Source organism: Astyanax mexicanus, unplaced genomic scaffold (assembly GCF_023375975.1).
Source record: "Astyanax mexicanus isolate ESR-SI-001 unplaced genomic scaffold, AstMex3_surface scaffold_32, whole genome shotgun sequence".
Taxonomy (NCBI): domain Eukaryota; kingdom Metazoa; phylum Chordata; class Actinopteri; order Characiformes; family Acestrorhamphidae; genus Astyanax; species Astyanax mexicanus.
In genome coordinates, this window is record NW_026040042.1 from 4,736,408 (window position 1) to 4,753,012 (window position 16,605).

The window sequence follows — 16,605 nt, forward strand, 5'->3', positions numbered from 1 at the left end:
CCTAAACTGCAAGCAATATAAACAGCTTACATGGTGAATATTTGCCCTTTACTTTTCTTATGTTACATTTCTTTTAAAAAGTGCTACTCTTTTTTTTATTAGTTTTTTAATAGAATGTAAAAGAAAATGAATTAAACTCAAGATATGAGTAGAAAATTAGTTTAGTTTCAAATTTACAAATGAAGCAATGTTTATTAGCCCTTGGCCAAACATACTGTATGTAATATAAATGTGTAGGGGGGGGGGGGGGGGTGTACAGTGTGTGTTTATCGAAAATGTGTTTTGATATATGTTTTTCATATATAATGCCAATGAGTTTGAGTTTGAAAAAATATTTTTTTAGTATCATTTGATGAAAAATGAAAACGGGTCCCACAGAGCCGAACACCACACAAGGGTTAATACAACACACACATATATATATATACACACACATCGAAATATTAACCCAAACCAAACATTGAATTACCATTACTTTAAAGAAACATCATTGATAAAATCTGATCAAAACATCATCAACAGTTTATAGTGCCCTATTTTAAACCCTGTGCAAGGTGCGTTTTGATGCTCATTGCTATCTTACACCTCGCCAACAGACTGTTTTCACGCCTTCTACCTGTGTCCTTTAAATAGCAACAGAGATTCTTAATGTATCTACACTGATGGTTTGGTGTGGTGTTCTGAAAAGGAGGTGTGTTCAGGTAAATTTCTGGTGTATTGCTATATATCTTAGCAATGGAAAACACAGGTGCTCTACTAACTAAAAAAAGTTTCCTCTGCTGAGAAGCATTGGATGCGTCCAGGTAGCTGCACCGTTAAAATAGCAATCCACCAAAGTCAGAGCTCACCTGACTCTTAATGTGAATGATGAGTAAATGAAAAACTGATTGGTTTATTTCACATTACGCCCAAAATGAACCATGCCCATGATTAATTATAAGAATTAGTACATGCCTTTTGCTTTGCGTTTCGAGCTGCTCAAGTTGTACTTTTCCCATCGTTATGATAGCGAAGGCACACTGACACTCTCCACTGCAAGCTGAATGGGTTGAGGTCTTTACCCAGCTGACCACCAACTTCCACAGGCTGAATGTTGGTCATGACGTCAAATGACAAAAATTTTATGTCAGGATAACATCTAATACTGTTTTCATGCTATTAGAATGCATTAAATGCTGATTAATGCTTTGTAATGTTAATAATGCTAATCTAATGCAATGCTAAGAAGCATGATCAGTGCAATAGCAATGCTAATCTTGAATGCTAGCACATAATCTGGTGTGTGTGTGTGTTAATAGTCTGGCCGGTGTGTGAGAGTGGAGTGTGAAAGGGGAATGCTAATGATGCGCTAATGGGCAGAGTATCAATATGAGGAGAAACAAGAGCTTGCTAGCAGGTTAGCATAACCGAGTGTTTGAGATGTAAGTAGTGATTTAGAGTGGGGGGGTGTGGTGTGAAACAGCTCACTGTGTAGAAACTTACCCCCTCTGGTTTCTTTACAGGGGTGGTGAATGGACACAGAGGTTGCCATGACTACAAAACAAATATGGCCGTTTTATTTAATGTATTTTTCGCACTTATGAAAATCGTCAGTGTGTCTTATAATAAAACAGTGAGACAAATAATTTCTAACAATTTATATTATTTACTATGGGCTGAGCAGTGTGCCTCTGATAGTGGTGAGATGCAAATGATTGGACGTCAGCAGGGGGGGCGGGATTATTGATTGACTGATCTGCATATTGTGTTGTGTCTGGCACCAAAGTACACGGAAACATCATCCTCGCCTATAGCACAGTTGAACCTGAAAGGGCGCTGCAGAGGCGGAAATTACCACTATAAAAGTGTTTTTTAAAGGTTTTTAAAGTATGTTTTATTACTTTAAATGAATTAAAATATATATGTTTTTTTTAGGGTTTAGTGCTTCAACAAGAAAAATTGAAGGTCAGCCAATGCAAAAAAGTAAATTTCATGAACTTTGAAAGTATCCTCAAGTGCAGTCACTGCGAAGACCTTTAAAAACATTATAAGGATGAAACTGGCACTCATCAGGACGGCTCTAAGAAAAAGAAGATCAAGAGTTTCCTCATTTGTACAGAATAAGTTTATCAAGAGTTACCAGCATCAGAAACGACAACAGCTCCCCAGTTGAGAGCACCTAAATGCTTCTTTACAGAGTATTTTAATTTATTTAACATATTTTTCAGTTTCTACATGACTCCTTATGTGTTCCTTTATAGTCAGTATTCGTTTATATTGTAGTAAAAAAAGAAAATATAAATATTGGGTAATATCGAGCTTAGAAGAAATTATTCATGTTTTATCCATATATTGTACGATAAATCAATAATGCAATAATTGTGACAGTCCTACTACATAATGTATACTCAAAAACTAGCTAGTATTAGTAATTAATGCACAAATGAACACACACCGTGTTTCTTCAAGTTCTTCAAGTTTTGTGGGTTGTGTGCAACCTTAAATGAACTGCACACTCACTGTTTTACTGGTAATATGTGCTGATTGAGCGCCACCTAGTGGCCAGAGTCACTGAGCACATCTCAAGGCTTAGGCCTAGTATGTAATAATATTGTTTTTTTTTTTTTTTATATAGTAGATCTAAAATATTGCCTTTTATTAAAGTCTGATTAATAAATCAATCAGTACTTGTTTTCTATTTCTTTCTCTAAGATCCTCTCTTGTTTTAGCAGGTCTTTTGTCTTTTCCTCGACGCCCCCTGTTGTTGGGGAGGGGGTTGTTGTGACCCAGCAGCTGCAGCTGCATCTGCATTCCAGTCTGGGGGCTGCAGTAACTCATGAACTCTGGAGGCTGGAGGATGGTCCTTTGTGTTTTATGTGTCTGCATCAGGACATCTCATAAAACATTCACACTTATACACAATTTTACACACTTATACACCATTACACAAACTTACACAAGCAGATATTCCACTAAAATCAGTCACAGTGTGTCTAGACGGTGTGTTTTTACACTGCATGCTGCCTAAACTACTTGGTTGTACCCATGTTTTGGTACTGGTACCTAGTTGTTTTCTATTACTACAGCTCTGCAATCTCTGTGTTAAAGACTGTGCTAAAGAGCTTAGAACTGTGTTGACAGTTCTGGAAAGCATAGAAATGTGCTGCTGGAGAGCTTCTAAAGGTTATGGAGACATTGGAGCTGAGTTGTAGATATTAGGAAAGAGTTGGAGGACTTAGAAATGCGTTAGAGACTTTAGGACTGTGTCGGAAAGCTTAGAGAGTTTGAGACTGTTTTAGAGACACTGAGTCTGAGATGGAAACCTTATGACTGTGTTTGAGATCTTAAAACAGTGTTGGAGAAAGTAGGACAGTTCTAGAGAGATTAGGACTGTTTTAGAGACCTTAAGACTGTGTTGGAGATCTTAGAACAGTGTTGGAGAAAGTAGGACAGTTCTGGAGAGATTAGGATTAGGACTGTGTTGGATACTTTAAGACTGTCTGGGAGGGTAGGACAGTTCTAGAGAGATTAGGACTGTGTTAGAGACCCTAAGACTGTGGTGGAGAGGATAGGACAGTTAAGGAGAGTTTAGGATTATGTTAGAGACAGTGTTGGAGGGTTAGGACAGTTGTGGAGAGATTAGGACTGTGTTGGATACTTTAAGACTGTGTTTGAGAGATTAGGACAGTTCTAGAGAGATTGGGACTGTGTTAGAGACCTAAGGACTGTGTTTGAGATCTTAAGACAGTGTTGGAGAAGTTAGGACAGTTCTAGAGAGAGTAGGACTGTGTTAGAGACCTTAAGACTGTGTTGAAGAGGATAGGACAGTTCAGGAGAGCTTATGACTGTGTTAGAGACATTAACACAATGTTGGAGAGATTAGGACAGTTCTGGAGACTTTAGGACTATGTTTGAGACCTTAAGACTGTGTTGGAGAAGTTAGGACAGTTCTGGAGAGCTTCGGACTATGTAGAGACCCTAAGACTGTGTTGGAGAAGTTAGGACAGTTCTGGAGAGCTTCGGACTATGTAGAGACCCTAAGACTGTGTTGGAGAAGTTAGGAGAGTTCTGGAGAGATTAGAACTGTGTTTGATACTTTAAGACTGTGTTTGAGAGATTATGACAGTTCTAGAGATATTGGGACTGTGTGGGAGACCTTAAGACTGTGTTGAAGATGATAGGACAGTTCAGGAGACCCGAAGACTGTGTTGGAGAAGTTAGGAGAGTTCTGGAGAGCTTAGGACTGTTATAGTGATCTTAAGACTGTGTCTGAGAGCTTAGGACTGTGTTTATAATCTTAGTACAGCTTTGGAGACTCTTAGTACAGCTTAGGACTGTTTTGGAGACTTGAAAGCAGAGACCCTAGGACTTTATGACTCTTCTTCTGGAGAGTTTAGAACAGTTATGAAGACTTTGGGGCTCAGTTGAAGATTTTAGGACAGTGTTAAAGAGTTTAGGACTGATCTGGAGAGTTTGAGATCTCAGGATGGAGTTGGAGGGCTAAATGAACATCTATATCTACAGTAAAGTAAAAGTAAAGATGGTCCCTCCCCATTCTTGTCATGAAAAATAATATAATTTTACTAATATTTTCTGGAAATTTGTTATTTCAATAAAAAATCAATAAAAATTCCCTTTCATAAAGATTTATTCCACAGGTCAGGCAAATATACATTTACATACCCATCTCCCTGCTCTGCTAACGCGTCTGACGTTAAATAACTCAAGAATTCAAGACACAAACGCACACGTCTTCTCTGAACTTAAAAGAACAACAGTGATATATCATAAGAACAACAACAATAACAATAATTATTTATCATAACAATAGCCAAATATTGTATATTTTTCAGAGTTCCTCTCTAAAATTCAGTCTGACAGTCTTTTAAGGTGCACCACAAAATCGCTGGGTGACGATTCCATAAAACTCAACACTGCTGCACCGGAACACGGTGTGAGAAAAAGACAGAAAACAGGATTCCTTTCTTTTTTTTTGATGTTTTTTTTTAAACTCGTTTTTTTTTTTCGTATATAGCAGGTAAATAGGATGAGAGTCCTCGTCTCTGAGCGAAGTCTCGGAGACGGCAGAGAGGCTTCGGTTTCACCAGACAGTTTCTGGAGGTTTGGGCCGTCGCTCTGGACGGTTTGGCACACGTTCGCTGGTGGATCCTCGCTTTGCTGCGCTGGGCGGGGTCAGGCTTGTCACTCGAAGAGACGGACCAATCACAGGACTTCTGAAGATCAGAAAACACAGATAAGCTTTAATGAGACATCATCAACATTTATCTCTGTCTATATATTTGTGAACATCCCTGAATTGCATTTATAACCTGAAGTCTTAAAGTTGCATCCATTGCTGACCATCTATTCACTATAGAGTGAGAATTACTGCTAATAGAATAGGAGGAGGCGTGAGGACGACCAGTGATGTCAGTTGGAAATCTTGGTCTTGATCTGTTAGATAGCTTAGGACTCTGTAGGAGATCTTAGGACGATGTCCGAAAGCTTAGGACAGTTCTAGAGATCTTATTAAAGTTTTAGAGACTTTGGGGCTCAGTTGAAGATTGTAGGACTGTGTTAAAGAGTTTAGGACAGTTTTAGAGACATTGAGTCTGAGATGGAAAACTTAGGAAGGAGTAGAGAGCTTAGGACATTTTTAAAGACACTGGGGCTGAGTTGTAGATATTAGGACAAAGTTGGTAGACTTCAGACTCTGTTAAAGACCTTAAGACAGTGTTAGGATAGTTCTGGAGAGCCTAGGACTGTGTTGGAGACCTTGCAGCTGAGTGAAAGCTAAGGACTGTGCTGAATATTTAAGGACTCTTTTGGAGACATTGGTCCTCAGGACTGTGTCTGAGACCTTAGGACTGTGCTCTAAACCTTGCTGCTAAGATCGAGAAGATAGGAAAGTTCTGGAGACACTGGAGCTGAGTTGGAGATCTTGGGGCTGTGTTGGAGATTGTATGACAGTGGTGAGATGACGGGAGAGTGATGCCAAAGAAGCCATTTCTGCAAGCACGCCACAAACAGAGTCGCATGACGTATGCAAAAGCACAAAAGTCCTTACTATGTTCCTCACAGTGGAAACTGACAGGTTAAATCTCTGAGACAACTTTTTGTATCCTTCCCCTGAACAACTATGTTGAACAATCTTTGTTTTTAGATAATTTGAGAGTTGTTTTGATGAGCCCATGATGCCACTCTTCAGAGGAGATTCAAATAGGAGAACTGCCCTCTAGTGGGTGGGGCTTAAAGACAACATAAAATTAAACACTTCTGTCACCAATCTTTACATCTAAACTAATAATCAAAAATCAAAACAGTATAGCTAAATAAAATTTGCCCACATGAGACGATATTTTTCTAAATATATTTTTAATTATTCCCCCATCACTAGATATGCCTCAACACCATGAGGGTAAAGACCAGCACATGCCTCCTGACACATGTGCAGTCAGACTCCGCCTCTTTTTGAACTGCTGCTGATGCAGCATTGCCGAGTAGCATCACAGCGCTAACGCTCGGAGGAAAGCGCAGCGACTCGGTTCTGATACATCAGCTCACAGACGCAGCCTTGTGCTGATCCACATCACCCTAGAAGTGATGAGGGGAAAGAGCACCATCTACTGTACCCTCCCAGAGAGAGCAAGGCCGATTGTGCTCTCTCAGGGCTCTGGCAGCTGATGGCAAGCTGCATGAACAGGATTCAAACCAGCGATCTCCTGATCACAGTGGCAGCGCTTTAGACCATTCGACCAAAGCCATGTGTTTGGTATTTGTTTGGCTATGTAGCTTCAAGATCTTTACCTGCAACATGCTGGGGCTTCATAGGCCCCGCCTTCATCAGGTAGGGCTCCCCTCCCTCAAAGGCCATGATTGGGTCAGTCTGGGGCTCCTCGAAGTCTGCAGCCTCGCCATTGGAGGAGACGCCGTTGTGGTGTTTGCTGGGCTGGACTCCGTTCACCACTGGAGCAGATCCCCAACCCACAGACCTGAGAACAGAAACAGCACAGGGTTAAAACTCAACACTGGTCACTTTATTGGAAACACCTACAAAGATAAATTAGAACCTCATCTGTCTTGCTTTGATGGTGAAGCTGATGCTTGTACCTAATAAAGTGTCCAGACAGTGAGTGAGTGGAAGCACAAGGTGTAGTAGGTAGGTGTTTCCAATAAAGTGGCCAGACAGTGATTGAGTGGAAGCACAAGGTGTAGTAGGTGGGTGTTTCCAATAAAGTGGCCACTGTAAATGAGTGAGAACACAAGGTGTAGTAGTGTAGGTGTTTCCAATAAAGTGGCCACAGTAAATGAGTGAGAACACAAGGTGTAGTAGGGGGGTGTTTCTAATAAAGTGGCCACAGTAAATGAGTGAGAACAGAGGTGTAGTAGGGGGGTGTTTCTAATAAAGTGGCCACAGTGAGTGAGGGGAAGCACAAGATTTAGTAGTTAGGTGTTTCCAATAAAGTGGCCACAGTGAGTGAGTGGAAGCACAAGGTGTAGTAGGTAGGTGTTTCCAATAAAGTGGCCAGAGAGTGAATGGAAGCACAAGGTCTAGTAGGTAGGTGTTTCCAATAAAGTGGCCACAGTGAGTCAGTGGAAGCACAAGGAGTAATAGGTGGGTGTTTCCAATAAAGTGTCCAGAGAGTGAGTGAGAACACAAGGTGCAGTAGGTAGGTGTTTCCAATAAAGTGTCCAGAGAGTGAGAGAGTGTAAGCACAAGGTGTAGTAGGTAGGTGTTTCTAATAAAGTGGCCACAGTGAGTGAGTGTAAGCACAAGGTGTAGTAGGTAGGTGTTTCTAATAAAGTGGCCACAGTAAGTGAGTGGAAGCACAAGGTGTAGTAGGTGTATTTACCCTGTGACTCCCTGGGATTGGTTATTGTGGGTCACAGGTGGATTTGTTGAAGAGGCAGAATCTGCAAGAAAAACAGACAAATAAACAAATAATGAATGTGATACTTTATTATTATTAAGTCTTATATCATTATTTCTATTATATTCAGATTATTTGTGGACCTTAGTGTGGGATTCTGATATCTGGATTACAGGTAATAAAGTGGAGCAATTATGATTTAATACTTAATTTTTACAGGTTTTTAGTTTAATTTTAGCGATTGAGTGTGGTGCCAATAGTTAACACACTAAACACTAAGTTTGTTATTTATTTACTGTATTTTTTCGCACTATAAGGTGCACTTAAAATCCTATAATTTTCCCAAAAATAATCTGGTGCTCCTTATGTATGAATTCTATCAGTCAGGTATTAAGGAGCAGTAAAGCCACTCTGCTGAAGTACAGAGTTATACAGGAGTTTCAGTGTATTCCTCCAGCACCGAAACTGGAGCAGTATTAGCATTAGCCGCTAACCGACCTTCAGAGGCGAGTATATCAGACTCTAGCCTGCATGTTTACAGTGTTAAAACAAGCTATGTGGGAGAAACCACTAGCTAATAGCACCTGGCTTACTAAAACACTCAGGGTTCCTCAGTGTAATGCTATCAAGTGGCATTAGCTGCTAAACACGGCTAGCAGTTAGCTGCTAATGCTAATGCTGCTGCACTCAGCCTTAGTGTAAATCTGGAAATCTAAGCTTACTGTAAATAAACAGAAGCGCTTTACTCACCCAAATAAACAGCTTATAGAAGAGAAATCTGTGTAGATTAACATCCAGCAATCGCTTAGCTTACCTTTACTTAACTTAGTTATCTACCTCCCAACCTTGTTCCTTACTAGTGTTGCATAATGCGCTTTATAATCCAGTGCGCCTTACAGTGCAAAGATAATTATTTACTAGTATTTACTAGTTTTAATACTAATGCTATCATGGATAATTTGGTAACGGTTTAGTTTAGCATTTTGTGGCTTCCCACAGGGCTCCGTTCTAGGGTTTATGAAGCTGATGCTTTATAATAAATTCATATTAATTACTTTTTTTTTTAGGAAAATACATTTTTCAAGATATTTAAGGATCTGCAGATATTCTTACAAAAGGAAACTCAACCCTCCTAGGAGGAATATTAATATTCTCTTAATTCTATGTAAAAGAAAACAGAGTTTAAAATCAATACGCTCTGAACAGCAGACCAACAGACTTACTTCTGTCTGTCTCTCTGCCGTTAACCTGAGCTGGAGACCGGCTGTCTTTCTGCATTAAAACAAACAACACAACCATTAAAGCTCTGATCATTTATTAAATTCCTCAAAACAATAAATCAATCAAATACTAAACGCTGTGAATAGTGAAATTTACATGAAACCTATAATAAACTACATTAATCTGCCAATAATTAATAATTACTAAATAACACAGATGAGCCAGTTAGCATTAGCTTCCCTAGCATGCTAGCATTTCTTATTATCACAAAACAAGTGAAATAATGACTATTAGAAACTGATATAGAGCATTCCCACCTTCTCTCCAGTGTCACTCTTGCGCGTCCTCTTCATGATCTCCTCCAGACGCTGGAGAAACACACACACACACACACACACACAAGCATTGTAAAAAATAACATCACCAACCGACAACACTCCTCATAATAACACTGCTGTATGCTGAATTTACTTATTTTCTTCATAGAGTATAGCATAACTGGATTCAGAGGATTTTATGGATGTTAAATATAATGAATCTCAAATACACTAAATTTACATGCATTCCCAATTACATTATTTTTTAATAATACTTTTTTTTTTAATAATTTTTTAATTGTGTCAATTGTGCTCTGTGCAGCTTGATTTAAGGCGTGTCAGTGTGTCTTTGCCATCGTAATGACAGGAAAAGTACACCTGGCGCTGCTCAAGAAGCAAAAAAGGCATGTACTAATTCTCTTCATTTATAATGGGTGTGTTTTGGGCGTAGCATCAAATAAACCAATCAGCGCGTCACTTGCCTTTCCCTTTAATAAACCTCATTTGATTCTCAGCTTTTTCAGACTAAAATACCTCCAAACAAACAAACAACCAGTAAACAAATTGTAAAAAAATGTGCATTTATTAATAATAGTAAACTAAAGTTATCTTTAACGTTTTTAATCCAGATTTTACCTTCTTCCTCTCCAGGCGTTCCTGCTCTTCCTTCTGGAAGTGCTTCTCTCTCTCCAGCCTCTGTCGCTCCGCCTCCTCTCTGGCCTTTGACTCCGCCTCCTCTCTCTGAAATGATAAAAATACCATTAAAGTCAGAATTTCTCAGAATTCCCTATTATATTATCCCTGTATATCAGTCTGATTAATATCAGTTTAGATAAAACAGCTCAGGGAACTGATCTCTGATCAGCTGATACATCAACAAATGCATCATACATCCAGCTATCTCTCTGTGTGTGTTCTCCATCACTAATACACTCAAATAACAACCTAAAAAAGCTAATAAAACTCTATAGAGTTATATAACATTACATATTTTATTACATATAATATAATTATAATATAATTACATATATTAAATAATTACGGATTTTATTGCATATACACTTCTTTAAGAGAACATTTTGTACTGATATTCTATATTGAAACTGTTTAACGTTCTTGTTTCTACCACTAGGGAGCAGCAATGCTCCACAGAACACCTAAAGTTTCCCAAATATAACCTGCTTATATTTCTTATAGTTTTTGTTTTTGCTTATATTTCTCAAATGCAATGTTATATCACTACATGTTACAAAGATTCAACCAGTATCCACTATGAATTCTTCAGTATCCACTAGCAATTCCTCAGTATTCACTATGAATTCTTCAGTATCATCTATTAATTAATCTGTATCTACAATAAATTCATCAATATTCACTATGAATTCTTCAGTATCCACTATAAATGATTATGTATCCACTATGAATTAATACACATTTACTACAAATTCTTCCGTATTCATTATGAATTCTTCAGTATCTTCTATTAATTAATCTGTATCTACTATAAATGTGTCAGTATCTACTATACATTAATTAGTATCCACTATGAATTCTACAGTATCCGCTATGAATTCTGGAGTATCCACTTTGAATTATACAGTATTTACTATAAATGTACTATGAATTAATCAGTGTGTACTATGAATTTGTCAGTATCCACTATGAATGAATACTTATTTACTACAAATTCGTCTGTATTCACTATGAATTCTTCAGCATCTTTTTATTATTTAATCTGTATCTACTATAAATTCATCAATATTCACTATGAATTCTTCAGTATCCACTATAAATTATTATGTATCCACTATGAATTAATAGGCATTTACTACAAATTCTTCTGTATTCATTATGAATTCTTCAGTATCTTCTATTAATTAATCTGTATCTACTATAAATAGATCAGTATTCACTATGAATTCTACAGTATCCATTATGAATTCTTCAGTATCCGCTATGAATTCTGGAGTATCCACTTTGAATTATACAGTATTTACTATAAATGTACTATGAATTAATCAGTGTGTACTATGAATTTGTCAGTATCCACTATGAATGAATACTTATTTACTACAAATTCTTCTGTATTCACTATGAATTCTTCAGTATCTTCTATTAATTAATCTGTATCTACTATAAATAGATCAGTATTCACTATGAATTCTTCAGTATCCACTATAAATTATTATGTATCCACTATGAATTAATATGCATTTACTACAAATTCTTCTGTATTCACTATGAATTCTTCAGTATCTTCTATTAATTAATCTGTATCTACTATAAATAGATCAGTATTCACTATGAATTCTTCAGTATCCACTATAAATTATTATGTATCCACTATGAATTAATATGCATTTACTACAAATTCTTCTGTATTCATTATGAATTCTTCAGTATCTTCTATTAATTAATCTGTATCTACTATAAATTGATCAGTATTCACTATGAATTCTTCAGTATCCACTATGAATGATCCAGCAGGTTCTAGGAATTACCCAGTATACACTATGAATTATACAGTATCAAATATGAGTAATTATGAAGTGTTTAGTTTTCAATCATTCAATATGAATTATTCAGTATCTACCAACAAATAATTTAACATCTATTGTAAATGAATGTTCTGTAATAATGCTGTGTAATTATTACATTTCTACATGTAAGCTGTAAGTGTGTAGTAATGTAGGAGTGTAATGTAATGAGGCTTTATAAGAGTATGATCAGGGTTAACTGATCTCAGTGCTGAGCAGTAAAGGGTTAAATCTGCAGTGAGGTTCAGTAAAACCCACAGTGAGGATCAGGAGCTGCTGCAGAGTGAAGGACACGCTGCTCACGGCCTGAGCACTCGTCTGATTGGCTAACACCTCAACCTTCATTACTCTCCCTGTACCTCTCTCCCTCTTTCTTTAGTTCCCTCTGTCATTTTCTCTTTCTTTCTTTCATGCTGTTTACCTCCCCCATTTCTGTCTCTCTCCTTATTTTTTCTCTCTCTGTATCTCTCCCTCTCTTTATCTCTCTCTGTATCTCTCCCTCTCTTTATCTCTTTCTGTATCTCTCCCTCTCTTTATCTCTCTCTGTATCTCTCCCTCTCTTTATCTCTCTCTGTATCTCTCCCTCTCTTTATCTCTCTCTGTATCTCTCCCTCTCTTTATCTCTTTCTCCCTTCCTTGCCCCTTTCTGTCCCTCTTTTTTTCTCTTCCATTATTTCTCTCTCTTTAATGCTCTTTCCCTCTCTCTCTCCCTTCCTCCCCCTTTCTGTCTCTATTCTTTACTTATCTTTCTTTTTCTTTATTATGCTCTTTCTTTCTTTCTTTCTTACATTCTTTCTTTCTTTCTCTCCCCCTTTTGTGTCTTTCTTTCTCTCTTTCTGTGCTCTTTATCTCTTTCTCTCTTTTATATGTGCCTTCCTTCTCTCTATCTTTTTTTGTTTTTCGCTTTCTTTCTTTCTTTCTTTCTTTCTTTCTTTCTTTCTGTGCTCTTTCTCTCTCTCTCTCTCTTTCATATGCGCTTTTCTTCTTTCTTTCTTTCTTTCTTTTGTTTCCCTCCCCCTTTTGTGTCTTTCTTTCTTTCTTTCTTTCTCTCTTTCTGTGCTCTTTATCTCTCTCTCTCTTTCATATGCACCTTCCTTCTCTCTATCATTCTTTTTTTGTGTTTTTCTCTTTCTTTCTTTCTTTCTTTCTTTCTTTCTTTCTTTCTTTCTGTGCTCTTTATCTCTCTCTCTCTTTCATATGCACATTCCTTCTTTCTTTCTTTCTGTGCTCTTTATCTCTCTCTCTCTCTTTCATACACGCTTTTCTTCTTTCTTTCTTTCTTTCTTTCTTTCTTTCTTTCTTTCTTTCTTTCTTTTGTTTCCCTCCCCCTTTTGTGTCTTTCTTTCTTTCTCTCTTTCTGTGCTCTTTATCTCTCTCTCTTTCATATGCACATTCCTTCTTTCTTTCTTTCTTTCTTTCTTTCTCTCTCTCTCTCTCTCTCTCTGTGCTGTGCTGGGCTGTGTGTGGTGTATCTGTATCTCAGTGGGAGGCTGATGGTGATGCAGGTTCTCTAGGCTCCTCCCTCTCTCTCTGTGCTGTGAGCTGATTGGCTGGTTGTGTGTATATCAGTACTGTATGGGTGTGTAGGTAAGAAAACCCAGCTGAGCTCAGAGTGACCTTCAGACAGCAGCTGCTGAAAATCCTTCATTACTGTCTCTGATCATCATTACTGTCTCTGATCATCATTACTGTCTCTGATCATCATTACTGTCTCTGATCATCATCACTGTCTCTGATCATCATCACTGTACGGGAGCTGGAGTCTCAGCCTGACCCTCACCTGTTTCTGCAGACGCAGGTTCTCCTCCTGCTCAGCCTGAGCTCTCTCCTGCGCCTCCTTCTCCTCCTGCAGACGCTGTCGCTCCGCCATCAACCTCGCCTCCTCCTCCCTGCGCCTCCTCTCCTCCTCCTCCCGCCGAGCGTTCTCCTCCCGCAGAGCCCTGATACAGCACAAAGACAGAGCTCCTCAATAACCTGACCTCATCAATGCACCTCAAATCTGATCAAACTGAAGAACCAAAACATTAGGAACACTGATATGAGTGGGGTATATCAAGCACTGGGATGTGAGTTAGATGGTAAGGGTTGGGTTATGACCATCATCATGGTTCAGTTCCCATCCATCCTAGAATTAATGGTAACTCAAAGACGTGGTAAAAATATGGCACTCCATTTTGAAATGGTACTCCACAGGGTACTCAACAATACCCTCAAGGGTACAATAGGGCGCTTTCCCTTGTTTTTCCACTCTAAAGAGCACTTTAGTGACATTTTTTGAATCAGGAGGCCACAATTGTTTGCCATGTTGTCAAATTTTCAACCAGACTCGCCTACTCATGCGTACCAAGCATCTCAGACTGCCTTCACTGAGCTCACAGTGCAGCCTAAACAACCAGAAGAAGAGCAGGTTTTTCACTGGATTTACAGTTTTTACAGAGAGCTTTACATGGTAAGAAGAGGGAGGGTGTGTTCATACGTTTGGGAAAAATCTATAAAAATATATATGTACTCTAATGTTAGTATTTCTTTCAGCAGTGGAGACATGCCCATACTCTATGCTCAATATTCAGTGTACAGTCTTTGGCCTAATGTTTAATTTTGTTCCATAGTTTATTTCATACTACATTTTTAATATACAAATATTGTATTTTTCTGACTAACAGCGCTAAGCACTAGCCCTTTCACCATTCAGAGGGGAGTATTATTGGTCTGCAGCCTGCTACTAACGCTGGCTAGCACTGCTGGAGCAGCATTAGCATTAGCCGCTAACTGCGCTAAGCGCTAGCTCTTTAACCATTGAAAAGGGAGTATTATCGGCCTGTAGCCTGCTGCTAACCCCGGCCAGCACTGTTGGAGCAGCATTAGCAATAGTAATGCTAATGCTCCAGCCTTAGTGCTGGAGAAATTTGCGAATCTAAGCTCACTGTAAATAAACGGAAGCACTTTACTCACCTGAATAAAAGATAAGAAAGAAAAAAAGTTTTCAGGAGAGAAATCTGTGTAGATTAACTTCGTCTTTTTTTATTACAGTTTTGTTTATTTAGCTTAGCTTGACTTAACTCCCCACCCTGCAGCAGCGAGACTTGATAAATTAGAAAAAAAACATTGCGACACCCCTGTTCCTTACTAGTGTCACATAATGTGCCTTATAATCCGAAAACTCCAGAAATACTTTCTTAGTCCAGGTGTCTCAGACTGCCTTCCTTGCGTTTACAATACATTTTAAATAGTAAGAAGAGAAAGAGAGAGAGAGTAGTGAATCTCTATTGGACACACTGTAAGTTTATATAGTGTAAAACTATATGGTGTTTTATAGCTGGGTATATAGATATAAGTTGTGCTGACCTGTTCCTCTGCTCCTGCTCCAGTCTCTCCTGCTCCTCCCTCTCTCGCTGCTCGCGGGCCTGACGCCGTTTCTCCGCCAGCGCCCGGCTCGCCTCCTCCGGGTTGTTGGTGCCGGCCATGGGCTTGGCTCCGGTGGGAGTGGCCTCTGCTGGAGGAGTGGGCGTGGTCACGGCTGGGGCAGGCTCAGGAGTCTGAGGGGCAGGTGTGATTGGCTGGGTGGCAGCAGGGGGTGTGGCCGGGGAGGCGGAGACAGTGATGGCAGGAACACTTGGAGCAGCTGAAGGAGAAAGAGAAGGAGAGAGATGGGGGAATTTAGTGTTTGCTGAGATGTTGGACAGGAAAACACACATTGCTGAGACGTACAAATGCACAAACAGAAGCGTGTCTAGCCCATTGAGAGAGAAATGTACTGTCAGTAGAAAAGGACTCTCTGGAGCAGTTGAACTTAGTATGTGTTAAACTAGGGTTTAAAATACTTCTGTAAAAGCTTTTTACTGTGTGCAGGTGTGATGGATCACAGTATAAACCAATAGGGAGTCAGAATGGTATATATTTATGCTTCTCTACATCCAATCACAATCAGATTCACTCTATCTGGACGGAGAGATTTATCTGGATAGGGGTTTTATTGAACGATGAGAAGCCGGAATAAAAACCAGCTGAAATTAAATAGGAGTAACGTGGCTGTGGACTCACCCTTGGTCTCTTTAGGCAGTGGGTTCTGATTGGCCTCTTTCTTGGTCTCAACGGCGACGGCGCTGACGGCGGGGGCCTGCACCCGGGCGGGGGTCTGGGCCCGTTTGGGCCGGGTCTTGGTGCCGGGAGGGGTTCGGCCTGAGGAGGGGGTGGGTTTGGCTGATGCCGCAGGGTTGGGGGAGAGGGGGCGGCTGCGGGGGGGTGCGGGGGAGGACACTCTGCTCTTGGGTTTAACGTTAGTGCTGAAAAAGAGAGAGAAAAATAAAAATAGTAATGCAGTAAAAATTTTAATTACTGACAAGTAAAAATAAAAACAAGAACTGAATGACATATACTTTTAATATTAAATAACTCATTTTTAATGTTTATTATATTCCTTTTTTACTGTACAGTTTTAAAGTGTTATAAAACATATATACAAATATTTAGGGAGCTTTCTTAACCCCTTAACAGGCAGGATGTTTTTTTATTTCCTTTTTTTTATATTATATATCTATATCGTAAGGATCTCTAGATAAGAAACATTCCAGAAAATCCAGAAAAAGTGTATTTGTATTAGAAATTATTACAAATTTTATAATAAATCTGCAACTATCAAAATATAACAAATAAATACTAAACATCATTTTGCTGATTTAG

The 16,605-nt window shown here is 38.9% G+C and overlaps 2 protein-coding genes across 5 annotated transcripts in view; one reads left to right on the top strand and one right to left on the bottom strand.

Moving 5' to 3' along the window:
* The window catches only part of LOC125789910 (protein eva-1 homolog B-like), a 361,643-nt gene that overhangs the window by 68,288 nt on the left and 276,750 nt on the right, over nucleotides 1-16,605 (top strand). The gene's annotated exons all lie outside the window — the stretch shown is intronic.
* LOC103029316 (MAP7 domain-containing protein 1-like) overlaps nucleotides 4,610-16,605 on the bottom strand; it is a 78,566-nt gene continuing 66,570 nt past the window's right edge. For all 4 annotated transcript variants that reach the window (XM_022666476.2, XM_049472997.1, XM_049472995.1 and 1 more), the window contains 9 exons: nucleotides 15,967-16,208; nucleotides 15,271-15,547; nucleotides 13,706-13,865; nucleotides 10,025-10,129; nucleotides 9,389-9,439; nucleotides 9,074-9,122; nucleotides 7,833-7,893; nucleotides 6,787-6,971; nucleotides 4,610-5,213 (listed from right to left, as the gene is read on the bottom strand). In XM_022666476.2, the coding sequence (XP_022522197.2) occupies nucleotides 5,203-5,213; nucleotides 6,787-6,971; nucleotides 7,833-7,893; nucleotides 9,074-9,122; nucleotides 9,389-9,439; nucleotides 10,025-10,129; nucleotides 13,706-13,865; nucleotides 15,271-15,547; nucleotides 15,967-16,208 (1,141 nt within the window). In that variant the 3' untranslated portion in view covers nucleotides 4,610-5,202. The remainder of the gene's footprint in view (nucleotides 5,214-6,786; nucleotides 6,972-7,832; nucleotides 7,894-9,073; nucleotides 9,123-9,388; nucleotides 9,440-10,024; nucleotides 10,130-13,705; nucleotides 13,866-15,270; nucleotides 15,548-15,966; nucleotides 16,209-16,605) is intronic.